Source organism: Falco rusticolus, chromosome 2 (genome assembly GCF_015220075.1).
Source record: "Falco rusticolus isolate bFalRus1 chromosome 2, bFalRus1.pri, whole genome shotgun sequence".
Classification (NCBI taxonomy): domain Eukaryota; kingdom Metazoa; phylum Chordata; class Aves; order Falconiformes; family Falconidae; genus Falco; species Falco rusticolus.
In genome coordinates, this window is record NC_051188.1 from 93,021,917 (window position 1) to 93,049,604 (window position 27,688).

The 27,688-nt window shown below is 43.8% G+C and overlaps 1 protein-coding gene across 3 annotated transcripts; it reads left to right on the forward strand.

Moving 5' to 3' along the window:
• The first annotated feature begins 492 nt into the window (after positions 1-492).
• On the forward strand, positions 493-27,028 carry ACE2 (angiotensin I converting enzyme 2). Of its 3 annotated transcripts, none has more exons than XM_037377745.1 (19): positions 493-816; positions 3,803-3,961; positions 6,405-6,498; positions 7,121-7,264; positions 8,614-8,726; positions 9,268-9,376; positions 10,104-10,201; positions 11,717-11,886; positions 13,514-13,740; positions 14,544-14,688; positions 16,269-16,367; positions 17,034-17,156; positions 17,519-17,691; positions 18,656-18,714; positions 22,939-23,039; positions 23,991-24,107; positions 25,333-25,527; positions 26,167-26,301; positions 26,706-27,028. In XM_037377745.1, exons 1-18 carry the CDS (start codon positions 622-624, stop codon positions 26,285-26,287), a joined length of 2,442 nt encoding a protein of 813 aa, XP_037233642.1. In that variant the 5' UTR covers positions 493-621; the 3' UTR covers positions 26,288-26,301; positions 26,706-27,028. The 3 variants fall into 3 exon arrangements, with proteins under 3 accessions (XP_037233642.1, XP_037233643.1, XP_037233641.1); XM_037377746.1 differs by having other exon boundaries at positions 26,167-26,290; XM_037377744.1 differs by having other exon boundaries at positions 26,167-27,028.
• Positions 27,029-27,688: the final 660 nt, after the last annotated feature.

Genomic DNA, 27,688 nt, shown 5'->3' on the forward strand with positions numbered 1-27,688 from the left:
ATGCAGGATGCTGTGATCCCATGAAATCTCTTGCTACTTTTTCTGATGGTTCAGTGAACATGTTTAAAAATCTGGTTTTATTTGCCCTAGTTGCTTTGAAAATGAGGTATGTTCTCCAAATCACTTGGGCTGTGCAAGAGCCTTTTAAAACATGGGCCTAAACACCCAACCAGGTACCCTACGTCAGGCTAACCGGGGTTTCTTCCTGCCTGGGAATTAGCATTCATGGCTTGGTGTTTCAGTGAAGTTTCTACATCACTGTTAAAGGATTCACAGATTCTGAGCTACCAAAGACATGGGCAGGCTATAGATAAAGTGACCAGCTGTATCATTGACAGCACATTTGGGAAACATTAACCAAAAGTAAAAGCCTTTTATAAGAAGGCCATAAAATGGCAGGAGTAATTATGTTTTTCCAAAGTTAATCATTGACTTTTGTTTATTTGGCTTTTTATAAAAAACTTTTTCCTTTCTCTCCTACAATGGATAAAACCTATAAAAGGCCCAGCAAACTGGATTCAGCCTTTTTTCTTCCATGCTAGCCATGCTTGAAGGCTGATGAGACAGAGCCTGACAGGGAAGCTTACCTGAGGAAACCTACTTCGTTGGGAGGTTCTCAGCATGGACATGAAGATGTTTGTCCACCTCTGGCTTCTCTGTGGTCTGAGCACTGTTGTGACCCCTCAGGATGTCACACAAGAAGCCCAAATGTTTCTAGAAGAGTTTAACAGGAGGGCAGAAAATATCAGCTATGAGAGCTCCCTCGCCACGTGGAACTATAACACGAACATCACTGAGGAGACTGCCAGGAAAATGGTAAGGGCTCTGTCCTGTGGGTTTTTACTGTTGCTTTAGGAATATGACAGCTACTTTCTGGTTCATTTTGGTTCCACTGAGGTTGGTTGAAATTGGAGTGCTACTTCTTTGGTAGCTGTGGTTTAGTTTCAGGAGGCTAGAGGGGCTCGCTTTAACGTCGCAATGCCTCACTGGAGGTGCCTGGGCCACTACCAGCCTCTACAGCCTAGGGCTGGTGCCCGGGCTGCCCTCGCACCTCACAGGGATGGCTGGAGCCTGGACTTGTCACTTGCCATCACCCTGAGTCACCCTGGTGAGCCGAGGGAAAGGCCAGGTTGTACTGCATGTTCGGCCCCACAATCTGAGCTGGATGGAGAGAGACGCTTTCTTCTGCTCAGACTCCACCACCAGCAGTGCCTCCCGGCATGGCGTTTCTCTGTGGGGCCCCTTTCCTCTTGGAGAGGGCACAGCCCGAAGGGGATGGTCTTCTCCCAGGGCCCAGGCCAGGCGCTGCCCTGCGGCATGAGGGAATGGGATTTGATTCTTGTGCCCACATGAGCTCAGGTCTCCCACTTTTCATGAAACTGAACTAACACCAGGCTTTTTACTGACACAGACAATGCCCTCTCTGTTGCTGGAATTATTTTACTTCTTGCTGGATATGCAACATTTTCTGAATGTAGACTTTCTATTAAATGTTTGCTGATAGCTTTACATAGCAGTCCACACCCTTTACCCAGTGGGATACCTTCCCCGTCATCCCCCATCACTCTTCTCATAGTCAGAGCTGTTGGTAGGCTGCCTGGAGGTATTAAACTGGGAAAAATGAAGTGAGATCACGGAATTCCAAACACCAACAGTGGAGTTCATAGTACAGTGGTCTAATACGTTGGTTTGAAACTCAGTTTCTATTTGCAGGAAGGACCACAACATTTGTACTTACGCTATCTTGCAACACAGTTCTCCCTGCTTCTCCACACCAACCTCTAGCTGTCCCAGCCAGCAGGGTCTCTAGGCAAGTACCATGTTTATCAAGAGCAGTCAGCCATGATCTGGCTGGTTACTGATACTGCCACACCTCAACCTAGCATCTCATAACCTTGAAGCCTTTCAGGGTGAAGAAAAACACCTTGAATTCTGTAGTTGTGTGCATTTTAAAGTTAACTCAAGCTTTAGAGAAAAATGATTCAGAGCATAAAAATTAAGCTGAACAACCTACATCTACTTTTGCATAATGGTTTAAGTCTTCCACTTTGTGATCTTATAGCTTAATTATAACATGGTTTAATTATCATATTTCTTAATTAAAGCAAGGAGACTGGTTGCTGGAAGAAATCCTAATGACTAATCATTGTCAATCTGGACTGTTTTCTGGGGCACCAGGTACTTAAACTGTAATGTTTCCAAACACGTAAAATGAAAGCCCCATATAGTACTTTCAGCATTAATGAGATGATAATAAAATACATGAGGAGATACCAGCAATAAGAGCCAATTAGTCCAGTGCTCAGAGAGAATGTTTTCTCTCGCTTGATCTCTTCAATAGCACTTGTAATAAACCCACTGCTTCCCCTCCTCCCTTTCTGCTGGAGGAGGAGAGTTAATGAATACTGTCCCTTCTGGCTCCTTTCCATCCATTTTTCTTGTAAATTGGGCCACGAACCCCATAACTATTCATCTGACTTAGCAACCAGTTCCTCTAATTGGGGAAAAATGAGACAGCAAGCTAACTTCTTTCCCCTGGCTTTTGCAGCCAAAGAGCCTCTCTTCTGCCCTGCTGCTCCTAAGGCACCTCTCCATCCCTGCTCAGGACAAGGAGTTCAGGAACAGATTTACACAGTGATGCTCTTCCTCTGGGTGTTTATCAAGCTCCTATTCACTGTGCTTTGCAAACTGCTGAGCAGCGTAAGGGCTGTTTGCTCCACTTCTGTAAAGGGAAGAGTTTGGAAAGCCTCCTGGTGATGGCTGCCTTCCCGCAGAGAGGCTGTATGGGCAGGGGGAGACACGGGGATGGAGCTGCCAAGGGCTTATGTCTGCCACTGCTTCTCTTTGCCAGAGCCTAAAGCAGTCACGGAGGGTCCTTTGCATGGGGCTGGACAACCCAGGCCTTGCCATGTGTTTGTACAGGGGTGAAGCGTGCCTGAAGGAGGTCTTCGGGCACAGTATGACACTGGTGTTTCCTGATGCCTCATCAGGGAGGGATGAGCCTTACAGGTGCCATCTCCACAACGCAGGAAGCTCTGGCATGATCACAATTAATTGAACTGTCCCACGGACCCAGGTTAATTAGTACTGTTCTTGTTGTCATTTGGGTGCTGGTGTGCTAAACTATGTACAAATACATTAAAAAAAAGTAAGACGTGCCCAAATCCAAATAATGTTCTTACAGTGCTGCTTTGTTCATGGAAATTTGGGAGTTTCCCGTGTCATGTTATGTAACTGCAGCAACAGTAAAAGCAATCTCATGCAAAATATCGAGGTTTTGCGTGCACACTTTAGGTGCCCATTTAGAGCCTCCTATGCCCAAGTATAATCTTTTATTTTCCAAAACTTCAGGAGAAAGTTATACTCTAATAATGTAAAGACTCAATAACAATATCTTGGCTGATGTCTGTCATTGCTACTGAGGCAGAAATGGGGAGTAACATCTGGTTTCTGTTAGGTACAGGTGGGTGAAGAACAGCACTAAGGGAAGCATACGTGGTGATTTAGAACAGCAGGGAACACAGCTAGGTGATGCTGGATCAATTATAACAAGCATGGTGTGAGAAGACAGTCCTGCTTTTTGCTGTTTCCAAAGAAAAATGGTTATCTGGATGTGTGAATAAAACAAAGCCAAAAAGTTTGCCAGCTGTTTCACCGCGCAGTGCAAGTGCTCAGCCCGCAATCCACAGGTGGTCTCCACAAATGAAGTTATTCCCTGAAGTAATATTTTTGCCCACTGAGTACATTAGGCTGCTACACCCTTTTGGTGGAGTAATTCAGGGTTTGTGTGAACCCCTTTCAGAATGAGGCAAGTGCCAAGTGGTCTGAATTTTACGACGAGGCCTCCAGGAATGCCAGCAGCTTCCCGTTAGCCAGCATCCAGGATGCTCTCACCAGGCTCCAGATCCAGGCTCTCCAGCTCAGAGGATCATCTGTGCTGTCACTGGAAAAATACCGCAGAGTAAGTTGCTGAATGTAGCTCATTTTCATCAGGTGAGTTGGGCTGCCTCCCACAACATCCCCAAGCAAGGGCGCAGTGCTGTTGCTACCCTGCTTGTCTTGGGACGATGCTGTCTCCCAGCATCAGTGTGGGGAATGTACCTGTACGAGGTGCTCATAGCAGTACAGGGCTGGAGGGGTGGTCTGGCTTAGGAAACTGGCTCCCATTTAAGTCAGTGGTTTTGCAATGTGTAATCCATGCCATGAATTTCAGATGCACACATGTGTCTGAGTTGTCTTTTCCTTGCAGAAATGGTCAGATTAGTCATAAAAGGAAAAGAGGACCTGTGGTTAAGTGCTTGGCTAAGTCCAGACATAGGGTAACGAACAGAAAGAGATGGGTGAAAGGACATTCAATGAGTCAAAAGGGTGGAGGTGGAGGAAGTCCTCCTTTTTCTGCACATGTTGCATTATTGAACTGTGAAAAAGAGGGAATGTTTCTATGTAGCAGGCACCCTGGGATGCCTGAAACTGGGCAAGGTTGGTGACCTCCTTCCACAGAAAGCTGCTGAAGGCCAGCAAGATTTAACAAGATTCATAGCGAGATTTGATATTTCCATTGACAAGTTCATGTAAAAGGCATGTGTTGGAAGAAGGGTTAGCCGGAGTCAAGAAGACGCTCAATACGAGTTATGCATCTTGCTCAACTTTATTAGTTTCTAACACTACTTATATAGAACCGATACACATGCATATTCGTAAAGCAGAAGTATAATTGGTTAGTAGTCTCTAAACGCGCGCGGTTCTCACACCCCTAATTATCATGACTAAAATGAGCATTCTATCCATGTAGCCAATTGTGTTGCTGTGCTTCAGCCTTGTAGTTTGTTACTCCCTATTTTCCCATACCGGTCCCCATCTTTCTTGGCCCTGCACCTGCTTTCCCAGCAGCTGTATCTTGTTACAGCCACGGCCTGTTGTCACAACATAATTACTTGGTCTCAGGATTCAAGAATAGCTCAAGGCTACCTTTCTTGTTAACTTCAGCACAGCAACTTCAGTACAATTCTGATTACAGGCCTATTCTAATACCAGGTCTGGATTGTGCAGATCTTCAGAGATTCTAAGGCCACGCTTCTGCAGCCATTCTTCTACAGGCATGTATATGCTAATGGCTATATGTGGAATTGGAGTAAGCAGATACATAGACTCAAAAAGGATTTATAACCCTTGAGGGTTAAATTATTTTTCTTTTGCTGAAGATCAAATTGAAACACAGCATTGAGTTAGGGGATCCTACAGTCCTGATTATAGAAGGATCCTGAGATTTTTCTGCTAATATCAGCAGTGTTAACCACCATGCAAGAAAAGCAGTGGACTGGCTGGACCTCCCATCTGATCCAAATGAGATGTGTTTCTGGAAAGATGAATTACCTTGGTGGGAATGCTGACAGTTCATACAAACATATTTATTTTGGAGCATAGCATTGACTGATGGTAATGTTGTCTCTGTTGAGGAGGTATTTTCTTCAGTACCTTCCCTGTTTAGACACTTGCAATTTCCTAGATAAATGGCCTTTGGGGCTGAAATTGTTGATTCTTGCTTGAAAAGTGACTTTGGGTACAGTCTGATGGGATTTTATAGGAATATTTAAATATTTTTCACTGATACTAAAATTTCCCTGGGCACCACTTATTTTAATGCTGACAGAGATAAAGTTAGAGCTAGTCATTAACTGCCTCTCCCACTGACATCTCTATGTAGTGCTGTTTTAAAGCTTTAAATGAGAAATAGCAAAGTCCTAAAGGAAAAGCTAAAAGTGGTACATGTTTTTCTTGAGGTATGAAAACATGAAAACATAAAAAAAAATAAAATCAGAGCTATATAGCATAGCTTCTGGGATGAAGCTGAATGATTTCAGATGCATTTGGCCTTCAGCTGACCCAAGACACGAACTGTAACTTCTCTGTAATTGAGTATAAGCAGATCTGTGCTATCAGCGTGACGTGATGTTAAAAACAACTACAAGCAACAGTCAGCCTGGCAGCCTCTGCAGCAGGGGCCCTTTTTGCTGCCATTCAAAACCATGACCTACCTGGAAAGTTTAGGTGCGTCCATGCTTATGGAAGTACATTGCTAAATTTCACTGGTTTATTACTGATGTGTATTGATAGCTCTCTCGTGACAGTCTGTGCTCATTAAATCCAGAGCTCTGTCTGACTGGATATTAAGGACCTGTAGATTACACCCTATATTTGGGAGATAATCTGTCTTTTCCAGCTAGGTCCTAGCTCAGTAATACATTTAGGCAAATTCTTTCATTAATCTCTACTGAGCTTAAACATATGCTTAAATGTTAAGCTGGTGGGTGAAGTGTTGAATTGAGGTCTTAAGGAATTAGCATAATTGCTGTTATTTTGCACAGAGTGGGTTTCTAACAGGCTATCTTGCATCTAACTTGCAGCTGGGCACTGTGCTAAATACAATGAGTACCATGTACAGCACCGGGACCGTCTGTAAAATCACTGAACCGTCTGAGTGTTTGGTGCTGGAGCCAGGTACGGTATTAACCACTGCCCCTATTGTGTCCTTTACACTGAAGGTTCAAAAAGAAAAAGCCCAAGGGTGGCTCCTAACTGCAGGAGAACAGGCTGTAATTTCAACAGATATAGCCTGCTATCTAAAGCTTAGTCATAATTGAATTGCACCTTGCATTTCAGGGACCTCCAGCGGGTCCGCTGCCCGTGAGACATACTGTCTCCTATTTGTAGTAGAAAAATTTGGGAATGACTGCTCAGATTGTGTGACAGCCTGCCTGTCACCTGGGGTTCTCCTACATCACAGAAAGTTTATTTTTTTCCCCTGACACCAAAGTCTTGTTGGACCAATGTTGTATTAACATCAGTCCCAAGAATGCTACCAGCTTAAGGGAAGCTAATGCAGAGAGTGCATTTAAGGAACTCATGATCTGCTCCATGTCCCTTAAAGAGAAGAAAGGGAAAACCTTAAATCAGAAAAGGATGCAATAAAATAATGGAATATTTCAGTATATCAAACAGAAAGTGTTTTCTTCTTTGTTCATGAAGTGTCTTTCTCTTTGGCTCATTTGCCTGCTGTGCTAGAAAAATAAAGAGATTCTACTATTTCAAGGGCTAGTACTAATTTTTTTGTTCTGACAAGGTCTGGACATTATTATGGCTTCCAGCACAGATTATCATGAAAGACTGTGGGCCTGGGAAGGCTGGAGAGCTGATGTTGCCAGGATGATGAGACCATTATATGAAGAGTACGTTGAACTTAAAAATGAGGTTGCAAAGCTTAATAGTAAGTCACATTCTTTTTTCTTTTTTTCCGGCTTCAAGAAATTAACATACTGCGTTTTTGCACAATTTGCACAGGAATCCAAACCCATACTTTTTAACGCATTGATGAGTGGCACTTTACGCATAATGTGCTCTTGATGAGCATGTTGCAAAGTGAAAGGCAATGCAGACAGGTGCCATTGACCAGATCAGAGGTTTGCCACCAGCCTGGAACAAATGGGGGAAGACTTTTCTGGCACCTTTCCTAAGTGCCGTAACGTATCAGTGCTCTTCATTACACACTACCTTAACCAGAACTGCGCTGCTTGTGACTTATGGGCAAGCACACTCAATTTAAACAACTGAGTGCTGTTGAGTCATGGCGACATCTCCTCTTTTCTATTGGCCTTGACCTTCTTCCACCAGCCACAAGCAGTGGTACAATTATAAGCATTATGCCCTGACTGGAATGATCAGATTTTGTAGACCTGGTCCAGCAGATACAGGCAGGTGATTAAAAAAGATTTTGCGCTAGCAGGAGTGTGCTTCCAGTCAGAGGTCTCCACAGAAATCATAGGGAACTGTATTTTCAAGGAACAATGGCAGGTGGCTGCTAATTTTCTTTGTTGGTCTTCTGAAATAGCTTCTGATGTAGTTACATGATCTGTCCCTTGGCCAAACTGCAGCTGTATCACCTACTTTCCTATACTCCTTGTTTTGTGAAAATTGTCAGGCTGGAACTAGACACCAGGAATAAGAAATTATATTCCAAATAGTTAGGCAGGAAAACCCCAAACATTAAGATATAGTCATTATGACCTTCCTCCATACCACTAAGGAAGAACCTCATCTATGAGCCATTTCTACTCCAGGCTTGATGGAGCTCAGTGGACTGGAAGACTTAGTGGAACTGGGAGCTGAATTTCAGTCCTGGTGCATACACCTTCCCTGGTGGTTTTCTTGCTGGGGGAGGGGGCTCATATTCAATGTTCACCAGCTTATACCTTCTGTGAAAACCCCTTAGTATCCAGCGTGAGTAGAGGCTGCCCTCCCTCACAGCTGCAGGAGCTCCAGTCAGGAGTGAAGATTTCCTTTGACTTCCATCTCCAGTTGGAATGATCCTAATTAGCAGATAACCACAACTGCAGTTTCTGCATTTCTTGGAAATCTCATGTACCTGCACATGTATAGGATAGAGCCTCGGGGGAGCACTCTCCTTCCCCCTAGACCCAAGAGCACCTCACGCTTTACTGCTTTGCTTTGGGGTAAAGGCTGCAGGTTTGCATGGTGTCAGCAAGGAGCTGCACTGCTCCTGCAGGCCTGAGAAGTGCCATGTGTGATGTCCTGATGTGATGCATCCATGCTTTACAGGTTATTCTGACTATGGGGATTACTGGAGAGCAAATTATGAAGCAGACTATCCAGAAGAATACAAATACAGCCGTGACCAGCTGATCAAAGATGTGGAGAAAACATTTGAGCAGGTAGAGCCAGGAACAAGCTCTCACCAGGGTTGTGTTTTGTGATAGTGGTCTCACATATTGACGTTGTGAAGGAAGATCAGACCTGCTCGAAGCTGGCTAACCTCAGTCTACATGGGGTTAACAGATGCTGGAGGACATATATGACATTTTTACCTCTGCAGCCATTCGAGGACCGGCTTGATCCTCTCAGGCCACACTGTGCCAAAGGCTGGGAAAGAGGGAGCTCTGCAGATCTATGTCTGTCCTCCAGGTAGAGCCCATGTGGGGAGGTATGTTTCCCATGGGGTAGACGGTGTCCTTGATACTCTGCATCCAAAATTAGCAATGCTCCCTCCCTTGTACTTGAGCAGGACTTCTGGGGCTAGGATCTGTACTCAGCGCTTGAGCCCCAAGGCAGGGGGCAAAGCTCAGATGCAGGTTTGGGGTCACTTACCTGCTGGGAGAATTTCATCAGACAGCTTTGAGGCTCTCTGTTTAGGAGGAATGAGTAGCATAGAGCAAAGAGAGAACAATTTGTTTGCTTCTCTTCCTCTGCCCCCAGATAAAACCTCTGTACCAGCAGCTGCATGCCTACGTGAGGCACCGGCTGGAGCAGGTCTATGGCCCCGAGCTCATCAGCTCCACAGGATGCCTCCCTGCTCACTTGCTGGGTATGTCAACATGGCCATGTCGCGCAAACCTGACTTTGTACACAGGACAGTCACCTTCAAGGCACATGGGAAGGGAGTAATCTGCTTGTTTGATCCGGATATTAACAAACAGGTTACAGATAAGAGAAGGGGAGAGGAGAAATGGAGAAGTCCCTGGCAGAGATGACACAGGTGCTTAGCAGCAGAGGCAGGTGGGGAAGGCAGGTGTCCTCATCCTTGCTGGAGCTGGCAACATCCAGCTCAAAGCTCCAGCTCTGGGCTGGGATATTTCCCTTCTCTCTGCAGCACTTGTTTTCCTTAGAAATGAGAGTTTCAGAGACCTGTTTTTTCTTTGAAATCTTATCCTAAGCTCACATATTCCATGACCTTGCTTTCAAAGCATGCAACATCAAGCTGCTGTAGCTTTAATATACACGAACATGGCAGTGGCAATCACATGGACTAATAGTATGGGGTGCTCAGTTGTGAATAGAGCTTTAGGAAGGTGATCAGTCCTGAAACTGTGTTGTACCAGGATAGCTGATCTTGGGGAGTAAAGGGATCTTTGATCTAAGTTTGACATAAGCATGCCTTTCCAGAAGTGCTGCCCTCCACATCTGGAACAGACCTGTTTAGATGTATAGGAGTCCCTATTTATGACACCACACAGTTCATAGAACTGGATGGCACTTTTGAACAATACATATTCAATAATTTAAAGTATTCTATGTTTCTCTCTTTTTTGAAGGTGATATGTGGGGTAGATTTTGGACAAATCTGTATGCCTTGACCGTTCCCTATCCAGCCAAACCAAACATTGACGTAACTTCTGCAATGGTTGAAAAGGTAAGACATGCTTTTATGCAATATGCATTATGCAACAAATCTAGACGATATAAAAAATTATACACTGCATGTCAGCTGCTCTCTAGAAAACCATAGCTGCCCTAAGGTGACACACCACCAGCAAAGCATTGCTTTCTGCATCCTTTTTTGCTCTTCCCCTTAATGTGTTCATTCATTTTCCACTGTACATTTTCCCTTAATTGTTGTCCTTTCTTTCTTCTCCACCCTCTTTGACTGGCTTAATCTTGGCTCCAAGTCAATTTTCCTCAGAGCCACCTATCTGTTAAGAGATGTATTTTGTACATAGAAATATTTCAGGACTCATGGAGTTGGCTGGTATTAAATATGACCTTTGCCAGCCATTACCATAATCAAATAGTTTGTATATTGCAGGGTGGGTTTTTTTGCCAGTCTTGTTTATTTGGATACAGCTAGGAAATTGCAATGCTGCCTGTTATCTTTTGATAACTGCATAGCACCATAAGGTCTGTGTTTGAGATTTGTAGTGCTAACAGCTGTGATAGTACCTTTACCAGACCAAGAACATGGGTGAAGATAACTCTGTAAGTCTTGCCTAAGCTTCATTCCTTTTATAAAATAAAAGGTGATTGGTGGAATTTGATTTTCGAAATGTGATTATTCACCTGAAATCTACCCTCCTCTTGTAGGGAGAACTCCATGCAAATGTTATGCTGGCAAGAGAAAGAATACGTAAATTTGATTGATAAGCAGTTTGCACAAGTCTGCATTAATGTCACCTCTATTTTAGAGTACCAACCCCCTTGTAGTCATACATTTGTGTATATTGAGGTACAGTTGTGCAGAGGGAAGTATTATTTACAGAGCCTCAAGACAAAGGCTGAACTCATCCTTCCTGGTGGATGTGCCCTGTTTAGGATTCTCATCCAGCTGAGCTGTCTGCTACCTAAATCTCTGTGAAAACTCATCCCAGTAAATGCAGAGCTCCTGCTATGTAGAATAATAAAAGTGCTGAACAACAAAAATATTCTGGACATTCACAGGCAGTTACAACCTGATAAGGAACTCCTCTAGACACATTTGCCAGGTTGTAGGGTTCTGGCCAAGATCTCCTTGCGTGCTCACCTGCCGAAAGTGCAGCTCCACTCCCTCAAATGAGTTGTCCCTGACTGAAGTGGCTGAAGGGTCAGATCCCAGATCTGACATGCTGCTGACTGGAATGCCTTTTTTATCTTCACTACATTATCTTTTATTGAGGGTTTCTCTGGTCTGGGTCAGGTGATACCTGTTGAACCTCTGAGTGCAGAAACCTATTTTGCTTGCAGGGAAAACACTTAATTCCAGTTCCCAGCAGAATTTACAGAAGTGCCAAAGGCAGACATTACCGTCTTACCCTCAGTAAGTCAGGTGCTGATCTCTGGGAGATAAATATGTCACTGGGAGATAAATATGAAGTCAGCTGTCCTGCATTAATCCGACCATCGGGTACAGGCTCAGTGCAGAAGCAGCAGTTAATGGTGGCACTGTCTCTCTCAGAAATGGGATGCAGTGAAAATATTCAAAGCTGCTGAAGCCTTCTTCACCTCCATTGGCCTTGAGAAAATGACCGAGGGCTTCTGGAATAACTCCATGCTCACAGAGCCGACTGACAACAGGAAGGTTGCTTGCCATCCTACGGCGTGGGATCTGGGGAAAAATGACTACAGGTACTGTAATTACTATGACCACTTGTCATGGTTTAGCTCCAGCCAGCAACCAAGCCCCACACAGCTGCTCACTCACTCCCACTCACAGTGGATGGGGGAGAGAATCAGAAGAGTAAAAGTGAGAAAACTCATCGGCTGAGATAAAGAGAGTTTAATAGGTAAAGCAAAAGCTGTGCATGCCAGCAAAGCAAAATCAGGAATTCATTCACCACTTCCCAAGGGCAGGCAGGTGTTCAGCCATCCCCAGCAAAGCCGGGCTCCACCACATGTAGCAGTTATGTGGGAAGACAAATGCCATCAGTCCAAACGTCCCCCACTTCCTTCTTTGTCCCCCAGGCTTTCATTGCTGAGCATGATGCCATATGGCATGGGATATCTCTTTAGTCAGTCGGGGTCAGCTGTCCTGGCTCTGCCCCCTCCCAGCTTCTTGTGCACCCCAGGCCTGCTTGCTGGTGGGATGGGGTGAGAAGCAGAAGATGCTTTGGCTCTGTGTAAGCACTGCTCAGCAGTAAATAAAACATCTCTGCATTATCAACACTGTTTTCAGCACAAATTCAAAACATAGCCCCATACTAGGTACTGTGATGAAAAATACCTCTACCCCAGACAAAACCAGCACACTCCTTTTTATACCATCTCCTAGAACATTTATATTTTCACTGAAGGTGCACCATGCTGGTTTAAGTTATAATTTTTCCCCCTTTTTTTTCCTTTTTATTTTCTGGCTGATAAGAGATGAGGACAAGAAAGCAGGGATCCTGTGGGACTGTAAACCTTTCTGTGTAATTTTTTTCTGTGAAGATCTAAGGATTACTCTCAAATTTAATCAGAGAATTGACTTATTTAGATGAATCAGAGAAATAATGACTTATGTTCTCGGGCTTAAGGAATAAGCAGAAATGTGGGTGCTTGTGGATGTCAGTGAGATCTGTGGACACCTGCACATTCTGCAGGAATGGCACAGGGACCCTGGGTAGCAAGTGAAAACCTCCTGAGAGCCCACTGTCTATCTTTAGCAGATATATCCAGTTTCATGAAAATCCATCTCTCTCTTCCATATTTGGGAAAGGAGAGGGACAGCAAGTTCATACACAATGAAGTCTCCTGGGGCAAATTCTGTTCCCTCTTTCAGTCCCTGCAGTTACCTGGGGAGAGAGGGTAGTCCCCAGAAAAGCCCTAGTGAAAGCTACTAGCCTTGCACCTCGCTCCTCAGCAGTCTGGGGAAGGTGAAAGGGAACAGTATTGGGAAGAAATTCCTTTATTAAATAGTACCTACACAAGGGTGAAGGAGCAGGAGTCACTGACATGCAGTTTTTAAAATATTTAATATTAACTATCTGCCTAAGTTTGACAGTGAGTGTCAGATGGCCAAGTGCCAGAGAGCAGCTGCTTCTCACAAAACAGCAATTTTCTGTAACTCCCAGCACAACTTCAACGCGGCTGAAAGTGTTTTTCTAAGTTCCCCTCTGAGTCTGGCTCTTGCAGGAGGAATTGCAAGGATGCGGCCACCCGGGTTTGGCGAGGGGCGAGGGGCTGCTTTGTGCCGCAGTTGTGGCAGGCAGAGCTCAGGCAGCAGCTGGCTGAGCCACCATCTCTCCGACCACAAACACTTTGCTCTGGTGTGCAGGATCATGATGTGCACCAAAGTGACCATGGACGACTTCCTGACCGCGCACCACGAGATGGGCCACATCGAGTACGACATGGCGTACTCTGTGCAGCCCTTCCTGCTGAGAGATGGGGCCAACGAAGGCTTCCACGAAGCAGTGGGTGAAATTATGTCACTTTCTGCAGCCACTCCTCAGCACCTGAAATCTCTTGATCTCCTAGAGCCAACTTTCCAAGAGGATGAAGGTAAATAAATGCATGAATATCATATATTTAAGTGAAAACACTTGCAGGCCTTATTTTGTAGCAGAAGATTGTGTCTGTAAACTGAGTGATCAACCAAGAGGCTTCCGAAAATCTTACCCCACTAACTTATCAGAAATATATTTTTTTTTCCCAGATCACATCATAAAGCAGGATTACTTTATAATGCTGCTACATAATTTAGAAATAAATAGCTAGCACTTCATTACCTTCAGTACTGAACAACTCATCCAAAAATCTTGATAGTTTGTTTAGATAAGCCTCAACAAATCTTCTTGACTTCTGTTGCATGAATCTGTACATATGTCTATCAAGGTATGTATTTAGAAGGTCAAATGAAACTGAAACATTGAGATCTACATCTCCTGCTTAAGTGAATATTGAGTGGACAGTGTAGGTGGGTCCTGATTATAATGCAGTTTGGCTTCTCTGGGTATTACCTTGTAAGGATGGAGATGCATATTTTGTACATTTTGAGATGTCTTCAGCTCAAAATTCCCCAGAACATGGGAAGGTTTTCAGTGGAGGATAGTGAAATGCAAATGCTAAAGGGCTAGATTATTCAAGAGGTATGGAGAAAAGAGAGACAAACCTGTATGTAATACCAAAGCAATCTTTTCTCATGTTTGTTTTTTAAATACTATTCTTCCTTCCACTTTTTCCTTAGTGAAAAATCTGTAATTCAAACCAGATGTAAGCATTAGCTGTAAAAGGAAGCGACTTTAGCTGTCTAATCAGATACTAATTGCTACCATAACCATTACCTTAACTGCTTTTCTCTTCAGAAACTGAAATCAACTTTCTGCTCAAACAAGCACTAACGATTGTTGGAACAATGCCTTTTACTTACATGCTGGAGAAGTGGAGGTGGATGGTGTTTAGGGGTGAGATTACAAAGCAGGAATGGACAAAGCGGTGGTGGGAGATGAAGTAAGTTTGAGAAACAAAGAGGATTTTTTGCAAATGAACCTGCAAAATCAGTCCTTCATAGTTACTCAACATACTGAGGTGCCTGTGCCCCTGTAGGGCAGGATGTGTCTCTCAGAGTGTTTCTACAAAGCCCGGTAGAGTGCCAGCTAGAAACACTCAACATGGTGTGGACAACATCTCACAGACCATGTATCCCCATTAACACTGTGTACAGCCCTGGGCAGTTTACCCTGCTTCTTGGCAGAATTTCTTCTCACTTCTAATGTCAGCTTCTCTGATAAAGACAGCCCATGGCCTTCACATGGGATGTCCAGATCCCAGGGTCAACATTGCCGTCCCTCTGATGCATGCCCCAAGACATCTTCATAATTTACGCACAGTGCTTCCCTAAGTCTCATCGGGTGTATGCTCTGATTCGCTCCCCACCTCCTTAAGGACAAGTGGGAAGTGAAGTTCATCTTACTTGCTAGCCTGAGATGCATACAGATCTCATTCTACAAAATATCTGTGCGCACTGCCCTGCTTTGTGTTTCCTCCCCATTCTGGAGTGGGTTTGGAGGCAAATTGTCTAAAAAACTCCAAACCGTTTCTTTCCTTTATTATGTATTAAGATACCACCTTTCTCGATCAAGAAAATACAGTTCCCTTGAGAAAGTAACATCCAAAGGTGCCTTTTCAGATTATCCCCACCTGCCAATCTATTTTCAGCACCCTGGAGCTCGAGATTAAAAAGCAGTTTGATTCAGATGAGTCTGCCATTTCTTGGGTTGGTTAACATGGGGGCAGAAAGATGCAGAGAAACCAAACAAGTCCCACACTGAGTCTGCACTCAAAGATGAACACAAACAGTGAGCCTCCATCACCAAACAAAATCTATGATAAAACTTGATACAAGCAAACCTCCTGACCCACTGTAAAAATCAACTTTGATTTATGCAAAAGTAGCAGAGATGTCAGAGAAATGGAGAATGACAAATTGTTTAGGGAAGCTTATCACGTCTGTTGTAGCAGCACTGCAATGCTTTCTGCTGGAAAAAGACCTTGAAATACAGGTTCATGGAAAATATTACCATGTAAGCTTATTACCATTTTCAGAATGTAGGGCATGGTTTTTTTTCCATAGTACTGCTCAGGAAACACACTCTCAGGAGAGGAAAGTAAGAGAAACCTCATCTCCAGCCCAGTGGCACAGCAGGGCATACACAGTTTGGGTCACCTAGTCTCTGCATGCACTTACCCAGCACCAACCCACCAAAGGTTAGTCTCCAACCTCAGGGTGGTGCAGGGCATGAGGGGTGTGTGTGAAGCTCATGCCTTGTAGATTATTTCATACCACTAAACTCCCTGCACACCTTGCTATCATGTAAATCCCTTCCTTGCACTATCAGTTTCAAAGCAGCTTCTTTTCTGTGGTCTCCAGCTGTGGAGCAGTACTCCTTTGGGGTTACTGGAAAGCTGTATGTAATTCTGTTTGGAAGTGAGAAAGGTGCCCATATTTATCAGACAGTAGAGAGGAAGAGCAAAGTCAGATTATTTTTCCTTATTATCTAACAGAAATCCTGTGTTTTTCCTTTCCCCAGGAGAGAAATAGTTGGCGTTGTTGAACCAGTGCCTCATGATGAAACCTATTGTGACGCTGCAGCACTGTTTCATGTGGCCAATGATTACTCATTCATAAGGTAGCTCAGTGTTTAATTTAATTAATGACTTAAGTTTTGGGTACAGAACATACCCCGACTACCTAAAACATCTACTGGAGAATCTCAGGACACAATCTTACTTTGTTTAAAATCCTGACTGAAGGTCACTGGTTTCAGTGGAAGTTTTTCTGCGGACATCAGGGGCTGCTCCATAGCAACCTCTGAGCAGCGAAGAGGCTGCCGAGCTTCTGGCTGAGCAGAAAAGCTTCATGCTGCCGTTACACTGTTGGGAGCACATCTGTATGAGGTGCTTGCCTTTTGGGGAGACAGCATGCCCCATATTACTATCACTTGGGCCACGCACATGCAACCCTGAAACAATTAACTCTGGATGTCCCTCCATGTCCCAGCCATCTCATTTTAGAGGACTCAGCTGGAGCGGAGAGCTGGGCCTTAGAAACCTTACTAGCTCCTGGTTTTTGTGGCAGCAAACAGATTTGGGGCTTTTCTGCTGCATTTATTCTTCGCATTTTGTTAAATCTGAGTTAGCATAGCCTATAAATATAAACTGGACTCTCTCCCTGCAGTGCAGCCTCCCAAGCAGGAGTGCCAGCTGATGCAGCAGAACTTTCCAAAGGGCTTACGAGTTTCCTTGCCAGACAACTAACAAAATATATTCCTTCCTTCTCCTTGCCCTGCCTTTAGGTATTACACCAGGACCATCTATCAGTTCCAGTTTCAGGAGGCACTTTGCAAGGCAGCTAACCATACTGGCCCTCTTCACACATGTGACATTACCAACTCCAGTGCAGCTGGTCAGAATTTGAGGTACAAAGCAAATTTTTCACACGTAATAAATCAGAATATAACAAAGCCTCATTCATCTTTGAAAGCTTCTGGACTCAATGAGGTTGCATCAAGAATGAACCTAGCTCAAAAATCTAGCACATATCTACTCAGTTTATTTTGACAAGTAGACTAAATTTATAAACACTGAGGATCTAAACATCAAAGGTTTAATTGCCTGTTAATGGGAAAACAATTTATTTTTGTTAATAGGAATGATGGGAGGAAGGACAAAATCCAGAAGCACAAAAAAGAAAACTTTGATACCAATCACAGATTGTTTTGCTAGATGTCTGGTTTAAACATGGCAATAACATATATTACCTCTCTTTCCACATACACAGACAATTGCTTGAATTAGGCAGATCCAAGCCCTGGACTCAAGCACTGGAAAATGTAACAGGAGAGAAATATATGAATGCGGCACCCTTGCTCCACTACTTCGAACCTTTATATAAATGGCTTCAAAAAAACAATTCTGGCAGATACGTTGGTTGGAAAACACACTGGACTCCATGTACGTATGGCTTGTAGGTGAATTAAGTACACTTGGTAGTCCTCACAAGCCCTATCAGCAAAGTCCCTCTCTCTTGTAGCTGTTGAAGGCTTTTCTCTTCTAAGGAAGCAGGGTTATGGGAGGTGCACACTGACAGTAAGTTTTACTCAGGGGAAGGCAGATTGGCTTCCTTATGGCCAAAGCCGGAGAAGTCAGCACATAGGAAGTTTGTCAGAGCCTTACCCAGTTTTCAGAAATAAGAGTTTATTTTTAATAGTGGCAGCACTAATTGTGTGGAATGGCTGTGCAGAGGGAAAAAAGACCAGAGGTTTGGACTTGCATGGCGTTTGCCTGAGAGTGGCAGCTCTGCAGGGCTGGGAGCCATCAGTCTTGGGATCCAGAGGACTGTGATCTGGGGTCATAGGGGCAAACCAATACAGAAGAGTTACTGCTTCCACCCCACCCCACCCCATCATGTGTTAGTGAAAAAAGGGAGCTCAAGGGGATGAAAAGGAGACCATGGAAAAATGCGTTTTTCAGCCTATTGTGGTGAAACTGAGTGTTGAACCAGCCAGGTTATATATGTGTAATCACTGTCAGTACTGGAGAGCAATGTAACTCTTGCAGTGCTTTGCCAGTCTCTAATGCTGGGATTCACCTAACCAGACACCAACATCCACATCTGAGCCGCTCATTCCCAATGGTGGAAAAAAGGCATTTCCTTCGGGAGATGTCTAAAGAAGACTAGAGGACTGCACTCTAGATGTGCTCGCTCTGTCTACTTCAAAGCCAGACTTGGGTGGCTGATGTCTCTGGTGCAGGTGTCTGCAGTAGAGGTGGCTGAAGGAAAACAAGATCAATCCCACCAAACTGGCCAGGGGGAGCAGGAGAACCTGTAAGGAAACTCTAGCCATCCCAGCATTTCCCAGGGACAGACTTTGTGTCACTGCAGCTCTGACACAGCCTTTGTTCCTTTTTAAACCAGATTCTGACAATGCCATCAAAGTGCGCATCAGCCTGAAGTCAGCACTGGGGGACCAGGCGGTAAGTGTGTTTGTGCTGTGGCACTCTTCCCATTGCTAGGGCAACCAAGATGTCGTGCTAATGGCTCTCAGAAAATAAGGCAGGGTAAAGCTGATCATTGTGTCTGAAGAGTGGCATCAGCTCAGGTGAAGGGTTATCACATAAAAGATGTCTTGTCTTGTGTTTGTGGTTAAGATTCCCTCTACAATGAGTGGAGGGACTGCTCCAAGGAGTGAACCTACCCATTTTAAGAAAGACATCTCAGCTAGATGAGTTGAGTTAATCTGTGGAGAAACCGATCATTTTTTACCTACTACAGGACAAGCCTGGGCGCTAGCATGGGAGAGCCCATGTACCTGTAAACGGCTATATTTTTCCCAGCTATGCTGATGTGTCTATGTAAAGCCTCTACCTAATTTCTTCTAATGTCCATTATCATGGCTGTGCTGGCTACCTTCAGAAGTTATCATTAGAGCAGCTAGTTCACATTTAAATGTAGTGCTGAAACAGGGGTTGAATCCCACTCTGTTCTCAAATGCTCTTGATTTCACACTGAAACAATTCTGTCAGCATTCCTTTACAGATTTTTGTTTGTCTGTTTTCTGTAATCTTTCCAGGCCCTCCTATGTTTGGCTGCCTCCCTGCCCTCCAACCCTTATGCAGAGACAGCTTTGTTATTAAGATTGCAGGGGGCAATGCAGCTGCTTCTGTTTCAGATGAGAAGGGCTTTCATTCCCAAGAGCTTGTCAGCTTTCCCTAGTTATACCAGCTTGTCCAATAAAATGTATTACAGCAACTGCAAAAACTCATCAAAGCCGAAGATGGCTTTTAAGATTTTAAACAGAGCATTGGCTTAGCCCATCTGCTTAACCCAGGCTGAAAATTTGCTCCTTGTTCTAGCTGTGCCTCTTCACGTTAATCTCGCAGAGGCAGCATAGAAGGCTAAGTGCAGACACTTCATTCCTGTTAATAGCCATTTTCACCTTACAGAACATTAGTAATTTTCCAAGAATGAGCATGTCATCAGGCAGGTCATTTAGATCTGCACGTCAGAGCCTATTGGGCTAGCAAGGACACAATACCACAGGCTCATTTTTCATATGAATTGATACTCTTACTTCTATCACTCTCTCACATGTAAGCCCCACTGGAGTTTTATTGCTTCCTAGACTGCTGAGTCGAGTTAGATACAATTCAAAACTGGTATCAACAGCATGAAAAGATTCCATATTACAACACATTTATTAGTCATTATGGTTAATGTTTAGCTTAATACCATTTTTATGTCTGCCTTTTGCCATCAGAGTCTTTTGTTGTGCAATTGAGCAGCTGTAAAACAATCTTATACAGATTACTTAATTTGAATTATTGTATTCCGAAACTCTGAAGAGCGAGCCCTGCATTTTCCTTTCAAAATCAGTCCACATCACCTATTTGCAAGAAACCTTTTCCATTCAGTAGCTTTCTGCCGACCCACAAATTTCCCTTATGGCTGAGCTCCCAGGGGTGTGACTCTGAATGCTGGTATGCCAGCAGTGGGTAATGGTACATGCATGAACTGGCATAAAGAAAAGGCAGGAGGAACCTCGGGCAGGAATCTCAGCCCAGCTATCCAGAACAGTATGTTTTGGCTGCTTTATGTGGCTCACAGCACACAGAAGCTAGGAATCTGGTGCAGCTGTTTGTTTAAGATGTATTTCGAGCTGCTTTGCACTGTTAGGACAGCAGAAAGCATTCTGAGTATGCCAGCAAATTTTTTTGTATTTCGGCTCTTTAATACTGGATAGAGCAGAAAGGGAAAGAATCCACCCCCCCTACACACATACCCCCCCACACTTTCCTGCAGCGGGAGAGCTGCACCGGGGCAGCAGTTGGGGCAGCTGCAGCTCATGCAGGAGCTCCTGCCCCTCTCAACTACACAACCCGGCTGCTACCAGCAGGGAAGTTTCAGTAGCCCAAATATCCTGGCAGATAAAGCACCCAGACAAACTCAGGGATAGGTCTACACCGGCTGTACCAGAGCATGCGCCGCCGCAATTACCCTGCTAATTGTTTTCAGGCTGATGGGATTAAAGCTGCAGCTGGAGCAATCACCAGAGTAGCTGATGAGGCTGAAACACCCACAGCTTTGCTTCAGCAGGGGCTTTGTGAAAGTGCCCTCCCATGGGAAACTGCTACAAGACCCCTGCTGAATCATTTGGAGTCTGAAAATGAAGGCTTCCAGGAGCTTCAGTCCCCTGACCAGCACTTGGAAATGCGACCCCCCCTTTCAAACATTAATTCAGAATTCCCCAGTGGATCAATATCCTATGTGTGATGACATTGTAAAAGGCTGACATGCAAGATGGTGTTAGGGAATGCTTGCAGGCTGACAGCTCCGCATTTAGATGTATTTTACAATGGGAAATCCTTTTTGAATCAGGGGCAGACTTACACTATCTTTCAAGTCACATGTGGGATCTTGGAGGGAACGTGCTATAACAGAGCAGAGGTGCTCGGCAGAGTTCATTTTGCTCTGAAAGCAGAGCAGCCTTTGTAGTGACCAGTGAGCACCAAGATGGGTTTCTGAGGTGCCTGGGGAAGGCATGTGGGTAGTCAGTCATTACTGAAGCACAGATCAGAAGCCAGCCAGGTACTTCCCACCCACACAGCCTGTAATGGTATTTATAAAGGCCCTTGAAAGGCACAGTGGCAATTAAAATACATTAGACTGAAAAAGACAAAATATATGCTACGGAAATGAATAAATGATTAAAAAGCTAAGATGTTAAGTACAGAAAGCAGCAATAGAGGAGTCAAGCTCAATTAGCTCCTGATTAAAAAACCAAATCAAAACACTGCAAAGCCTAAAGATGCTGGGAATAAATGAAAAATTGAGACAAACACCCCCACATGGTCATAGGCTGTGATGGTGAACACTGCCAGCTGCCGGAGACAGCGGCAATAACAACGTGAAGTGCTTTGGCGCAGGGCTTTGCTTGCCCCTCAGCCAGCAGGAGAAAGCCAGGGGCATTTGCCAAGGCCAAGGTGACTCGGAGCTCCAGCCCTTGCTAGCGGGAACAGCCAGAGCTGGCACAGCCCCTGCCCTCCGCTCGCCGCCGGGGCTGCTCGCCCAGCAGTGGCTTTGGGTCACCTGCACGTCTCCCAGCGCCTGATGCTGCACAGGCTGACAACAGTGGGCTCTTTCTGCTCTTTCCTGCCATGCGTTTCTCTCTTCATTTATCAGTGTCAAGAGGAGGCCAGGGTTGAAAAATGCAGCTGGGTTTTATAAAGCCTGTTGCAACAGAGCTGCCTTCTACCACACCTTCCTGAATGATACCGGAGAAACTCAGGAGCAGTTGTAAAACTATCGCTGGCAGCACTTACAGGCACTCCTGCTCAGGCACTATAAACGCAATCAAATCTCGGCCTTCAGGGGATAAAAAAAAATGCCACCGGAGTTCAAACAGGAATTTTCCCTTCGTGCTCATGTGGGGTTGCACAACAGACCAGGCTGCATTATCAGCTGCTGTGGTGGTTTTTGCCCCCTGTACAGCGCTCAGTTCCTGCCCAGAGAAGCTGTTTTTGACTTCTACTGCAAATAACTTCGGACTCACAGGGCAGGCCAGGAGAAGCCTGCACTGGGCCAGTGCATATTTTTTAATATCACGTATCTATTCTCTAGGGAAAACCAGCAAATATATCCCTGCTGCAGAAATACTGATGCAAAGAGTTTTTTACCAAAACAAACCCCAAACAAAAATCCCAGCTCATCAAGCAAATAAATAAGCCACCTTCACGCAGCAACCCCACCCCAAAGTTTCTCCTTCTTGAAAGAAAAGGTCTGCAGATAAAGTTATGTGATTAAAACACGATCTAAATTATGAAATCTTTAGACTTCAAACAGAATGCACAATATTTATTAGGAGTAATATCGCTTCTGCTGTCTTTGCTCCCCATAAGGCAGTGAGATGGGCTGGGACTGCAGCATTTTAGGCAGCCACTTGTAACAGTACCAGAAATTGCAGAGGGACAGCATGGTGCAGTGTCTGGCAGCAGGGATCCCTGCTTGCTTGTTCTCCAGCAGAGCAACAAGATTAACGGAGCTAAAGGGTTTGAGTAGGTTCCTGAAGTGCTATCATGGCACAAATAAATAATACTGAAGTGCATGCCAAGCATTACAATTGCTATTCCTTTTTAGAATGATTTGCTTAGTGTCAGATAACTTGCCATCTCTGATGAATTTCTCTTGCGCTATTTTTGCAGTATGAATGGGATGAAAATGAGCTCTTCTTGTTCAAGTCATCCATTGCCTATGCCATGAGAAAATACTTTGCAGAGGTGAAGAAACAGCAAGTTAACTTTCAGTGAGTGGCTTGCTTAATTGTGCCAGCTATGTCTATATTGCTTCTGGTTCACTAGCGTCATGAATTGGTGGAATTAATTGTACCTTCTGTCAAATGTAAGGTGATAGCAAACAATGTCAAACATCAGCTGGCTGTAAAAGGCAAGATGCCAGCTTGGTTATATGCTATCTTTCCACTCAGGAGTCTGAAGTTTAGGAGTAACATGCTAAAGTTAGATAACTTCAATGGATGCAGAAGGCTTTGTCTCCCACTGCTTATCAGTGGTGGAAGTAAGCCTTGAGAATTTGTACCTGACACCTATATGGCAATATCAGGGAACATACATTGACTTGAAATAAAATTTCTAACAATGTATGTGTGTGATACTGAATATCCAAGAGGTTTTGGGCCAAGGAAAGATAAACTTACTGATTATAAAGCACTAGAATTCTGCGCAGACATACTAATCTTACCTAGGTTGACTTACAACCATAAAATCTATCATCTGAAATGGATTTTGGTAAGAAAAACAACATTTTATTAGGTCTCCAAAAATTTTCAGAAGCTATCTACTTAAGCTATTTGATATTACTTTACAGAACATCAGTCAAGCAGAATATAAGGAAGAATATATATTTTTTTTCACTTGGTACTTCATAGATCACCTTATTCATGAGGCTTGCTCCAAACACTCTCTGTTCTGCACCTGATTATGTGCTTTGTAAAATTACGCCAAGGATTGTCTCAGGTATTGGGTAGACTTTCTCCATCTAAAGTTATGAATTAGCACACAGAAAAAAAAATTCTGCCAGGAAAATTGATTTCACTTCCCAGTTGAGGTCACTAGGAAGCATTCACTCAGCATAAACTAATCCCTTGGCATTGCTGATCAAACACGAGTGTTCACTTGCCCGAATTTAAAGCTAGTGTCATCTCAACTAAAAAAAACCTTCCCTTTTGTTTCTCATTCAGACTTACAGACATTCATGTTGGGGAACAGACGCAAAGGGTGTCCTTCTACCTAACTGTCAGCATGCCAGGTAATATCAGTGATATCGTGCCCAAAGCTGATGTGGAAGATGCCATCAGGTGAGATTTTGCTCTCTGGGAAAAAAAAAACAACCAACAACCATGTGGAAGAATGGAAGGGAAAGAGCTGCTCAAGTCAGCTGAGGCAGAAGGGGTGATAAGAAAGTCAGTTCTGCAGTTAGCATGGAAATAGTGTGACGAGAGAAACTGTTATGACAGAAGGAAAACAGTCCATCTATCTGATGGTGTCTTGGACAACAGCCAATGTAAAATGCTTCAGGGGGCTTGTAAAACTTAATTGCATCATGCCTTGCCAGAAAATGTCATTGCTCAAACTTGAACAGGAACGATCTTATATTCTGAAATACAGAGCACAGTAATGGTGTGTGCATGCATGCACATTTTCTTCCTCTCACTAGCAAAAATTTAGTGCAAGAATCAGTGTTAGCAAGGACTCCAGAATAATGGTGTATTAGGAAGACGGTCAGATGTATTTGATAATACAGAAAAGAAGAGGTCAGAGCAGGAGCTGGTTTCCACTTATGGGTCAATGAAGAGGTCTTTTATAGCACAGTATGACACCACTGCAAGTCATTGCTGTAAAAATGGTAAGTAAAACTGCAGCTCTGCAGATGGTCATGGATACTGTATAGTGGGAAATGAAGAGTGCACAAATCTAAAAGCAGCAGCAACATGAGATGGGGTTGAAAAAGCAGTGAGGTAAGTTGGTGAACCAAGGGAAAAGAACATGGCTATGAAAGTCACTGTCTGGTTAGCACTCAGCAGCAGAAGCAGAAGTTCAGGGGAAAACAAGACACAGAAAACACACCAGGGAAAGGAAAAACACAAGAATCAAAACTGTGGAAGGCAGTAGGGGGGGAACAGGTATAAAGATGCCGAAGATGAGGTTTTCTGTCATGTGTCCAAGAAACTTGCGGGGAGCCAAGAAGCTTAGGGTAAAGAGAATGAGAGGCAAAACACAAACAGAGAGGGAGATCAGAAGGCAGTTTGCCTCATTGTGATAAACGTTAAGGCTGAGCTTAAGAGTTCATACCGTGTCTGAACATGTCAGTCAAGCTGCAACAGGTTAAGGGCTTAAATTACTGTGGCTGTCACTCACCGCCCCATCCCAGAAGGAGTGAGTTTAGCAGTACCTCCTATGCAGCCTTTTCAGCTGAGCTATTTAGGGGAAAATTGACACACTGGAGATTTATAAAACAACTGAAAACTGTTTATTTCCTTCTGATAAGCCTGTGAAAGTCTTTGCATTTGCTCTTGATGGCAGGATGTCTCGGGCACGAATCAATGAGGCTTTCAGACTGGATGATAACACGCTGGAGTTTGTGGGCATACTTCCAACTCTGGCCACACCTTATGAACCACCAGTCACCATCTGGTTAATTATATTTGGAGTGGTCATTAGCCTTGTTGTCGTTGGAGTTATTGTCTTGATCATCACTGGGCAGAGAGATCGCAAAAAGTGAGTAATATTTTTGATACTATGATCATGGCCACTGGGAGATGGCCCAGTGATTGAATCATCAGTGTGCTTACAAATATGTTGCCAAATCTAACTGAAGGAAGTTATGGAATTAAAGCATATTATCTCCCTCCCATCAACAGTGATAGTTAAAAGTTCAGCTCCCTGCCTTTCAGTGCATGGCAGGTTTGGCAGCTTAGTGCAATTTCCCCATCAGCGGTTAAACCAAGGCAGCTGGATGCTGTGGCCACAGGGAGCCACAGTGAGGCCAGGCTTCTGCCAGCCTCACTGCAAGGTGGATGGAGTGGCCTGCTGGGAACACAGTGCCTTCCCTGACACCAGATTTGGTCACATTCATCAGCACCTGCAGTTTTCAGTAATCTTGTTGGAGGCTGTCCGGTAATGTAATTTTCCTTAAATACTGTATTAACAGCAATATAGCTGGGTTGTTTTTTTTATGTCCGTTAACGGGGTTTCTAAGAACGTAGTAGGTTTGCTACAGTTCCCCTTAAAACCAACACAATTTCTTTTACAGAAATACTCCCAGTTGAACACAGGGTTTTTTTACAATAGGGGATTCTTGGGATCTAGAAGGACTTGAACAGAACAGAAACTTCTAATATAAAATTTTCATTACAGGAGAGCAAGAGAAAGTAGGAGTGAAGCAGGTTCAAACTGTGAACAGGTGAATCCTTACGATGATGTGGGAAAAAGCAACATGGGTTTTGAGCCATCTGAAGAGACACAAACATCATTCTAGAAGGTGTGGGTACAGTAAGGATTTCTGGTTTGGTTTTTTTTGTTTTTCATTTTACTTTTAACAATGGTGCCTAGCAAGGACCAAAACACTATGGATGTCATCAAACATAAAGTCTTCTGGTTGACCATTAATCTACCGGTTCAGAGACAGCATCACCTAAATGTGCTGTTTATGCGGTAACTAGAAAACATGCAAAACTTGAAGATATGTATGTCCTGTGGCTTTTCCATGAATTATGTGCATAATACTACACACTATTTGAGCTGCTTTTTGTAAGTATGCTGCATCCAACTTCTCTTTGTTTCTTCTGTAATAAGATACAAAAGCTTGGAAGTATACAGTTATATACTGTTCAAGACAGACATAAGAATAACTCACATACTCCTAATACACATGAGGAATGTCTTGAACTTTCCAGATGGAGACCTCAAAAGTGTATGTAACAGACTGTAAGAAAAAAGCCTGACCACCAGAAGAACCTTAGTGGTGAAGAGCTCAATTTGATATGAAATAACTGCAGTTTTTGCAACCTCAGAAAATCTGTATCAATGTGAAGTGGATACTGGCTGAAGACTAACACTGGAACTTTGTTAGGAAGTTGTAACATAAATTATTTTTCTAACTGTTTGCTTGATAAGTATTGTAGAGGCCAAGTAGCCCATGATCCCTCAAAAAAAAAAATTAAAAAAGATCCGTTTTATGTTGTAGTCTAAAAGTGGAATAAACTTCCTTAATATTAAATGATCAAAGTTCTTTTCTTTTTTTCAGTACCTTAGCTATTGCCTCCACATACTGTATCACAAATTCTGCATACTACAAATACAAATTGCACTATTGTGTACAAGGGAGTAGATTGAGCCTCCAGAGGTTTCAGGTTGCACCTGAAAAGGAAAAGCTATTCACAGGGAGGGTAGTGCAGCACTGAAACAGGTTGCCTGCTGCTCTGGGAGGGGTTGTGGGATTTCCACCTTTAGAAGTGTTCAGAGCTCAGGTAGACAAATGTATGGCTGATTGAGCGGTGGGGACAGTCCCACCCTGAGTGAGAAGTTTAGCTAGATGACTTCCAAAGGTCCCTTCTAGGCAGCATTTCTATAAATCTGTGTCTTGTAGGTCCTGTGCCATACTTGCCACCATGCCAGTGCAGTTGTTCTGTACACACCAGGGTCTCTGAAAGGCACAAAGCGTCTACTCAGTTCTGCATTCTGAGCCAGCAGCAAACATGAGCCTGCATGAAAAACGGTCAGCAAATGCACAGGCTCTTAAACTCATGGGCCTCCAAAATGATCAGAAACTGTAGAAAATGTCAAATATATCTGAAAACATACAGCTGGACTTTGTGGGCACTATTTGCTAATGTTCCGCGCTTACTTGCTATTTAATAGACAAGACCCTTAGATGAGA

Excerpts from the sequence above, each read along its gene's own strand:
- ACE2 (XM_037377744.1), top strand. The coding sequence starts at position 622 with ATGGACATGAAGATGTTTGTCCACCTCTGGCTTCTCTGTGGTCTGAGC. Across the intron at positions 8,727-9,267 it reads TGGAGAAAACATTTGAGCAG|ATAAAACCTCTGTACCAGCA; the intron begins GTAGAGCCAGGA and ends CTCTGCCCCCAG. Across the intron at positions 9,377-10,103 it reads CCTCCCTGCTCACTTGCTGG|GTGATATGTGGGGTAGATTT; the intron begins GTATGTCAACAT and ends TCTTTTTTGAAG.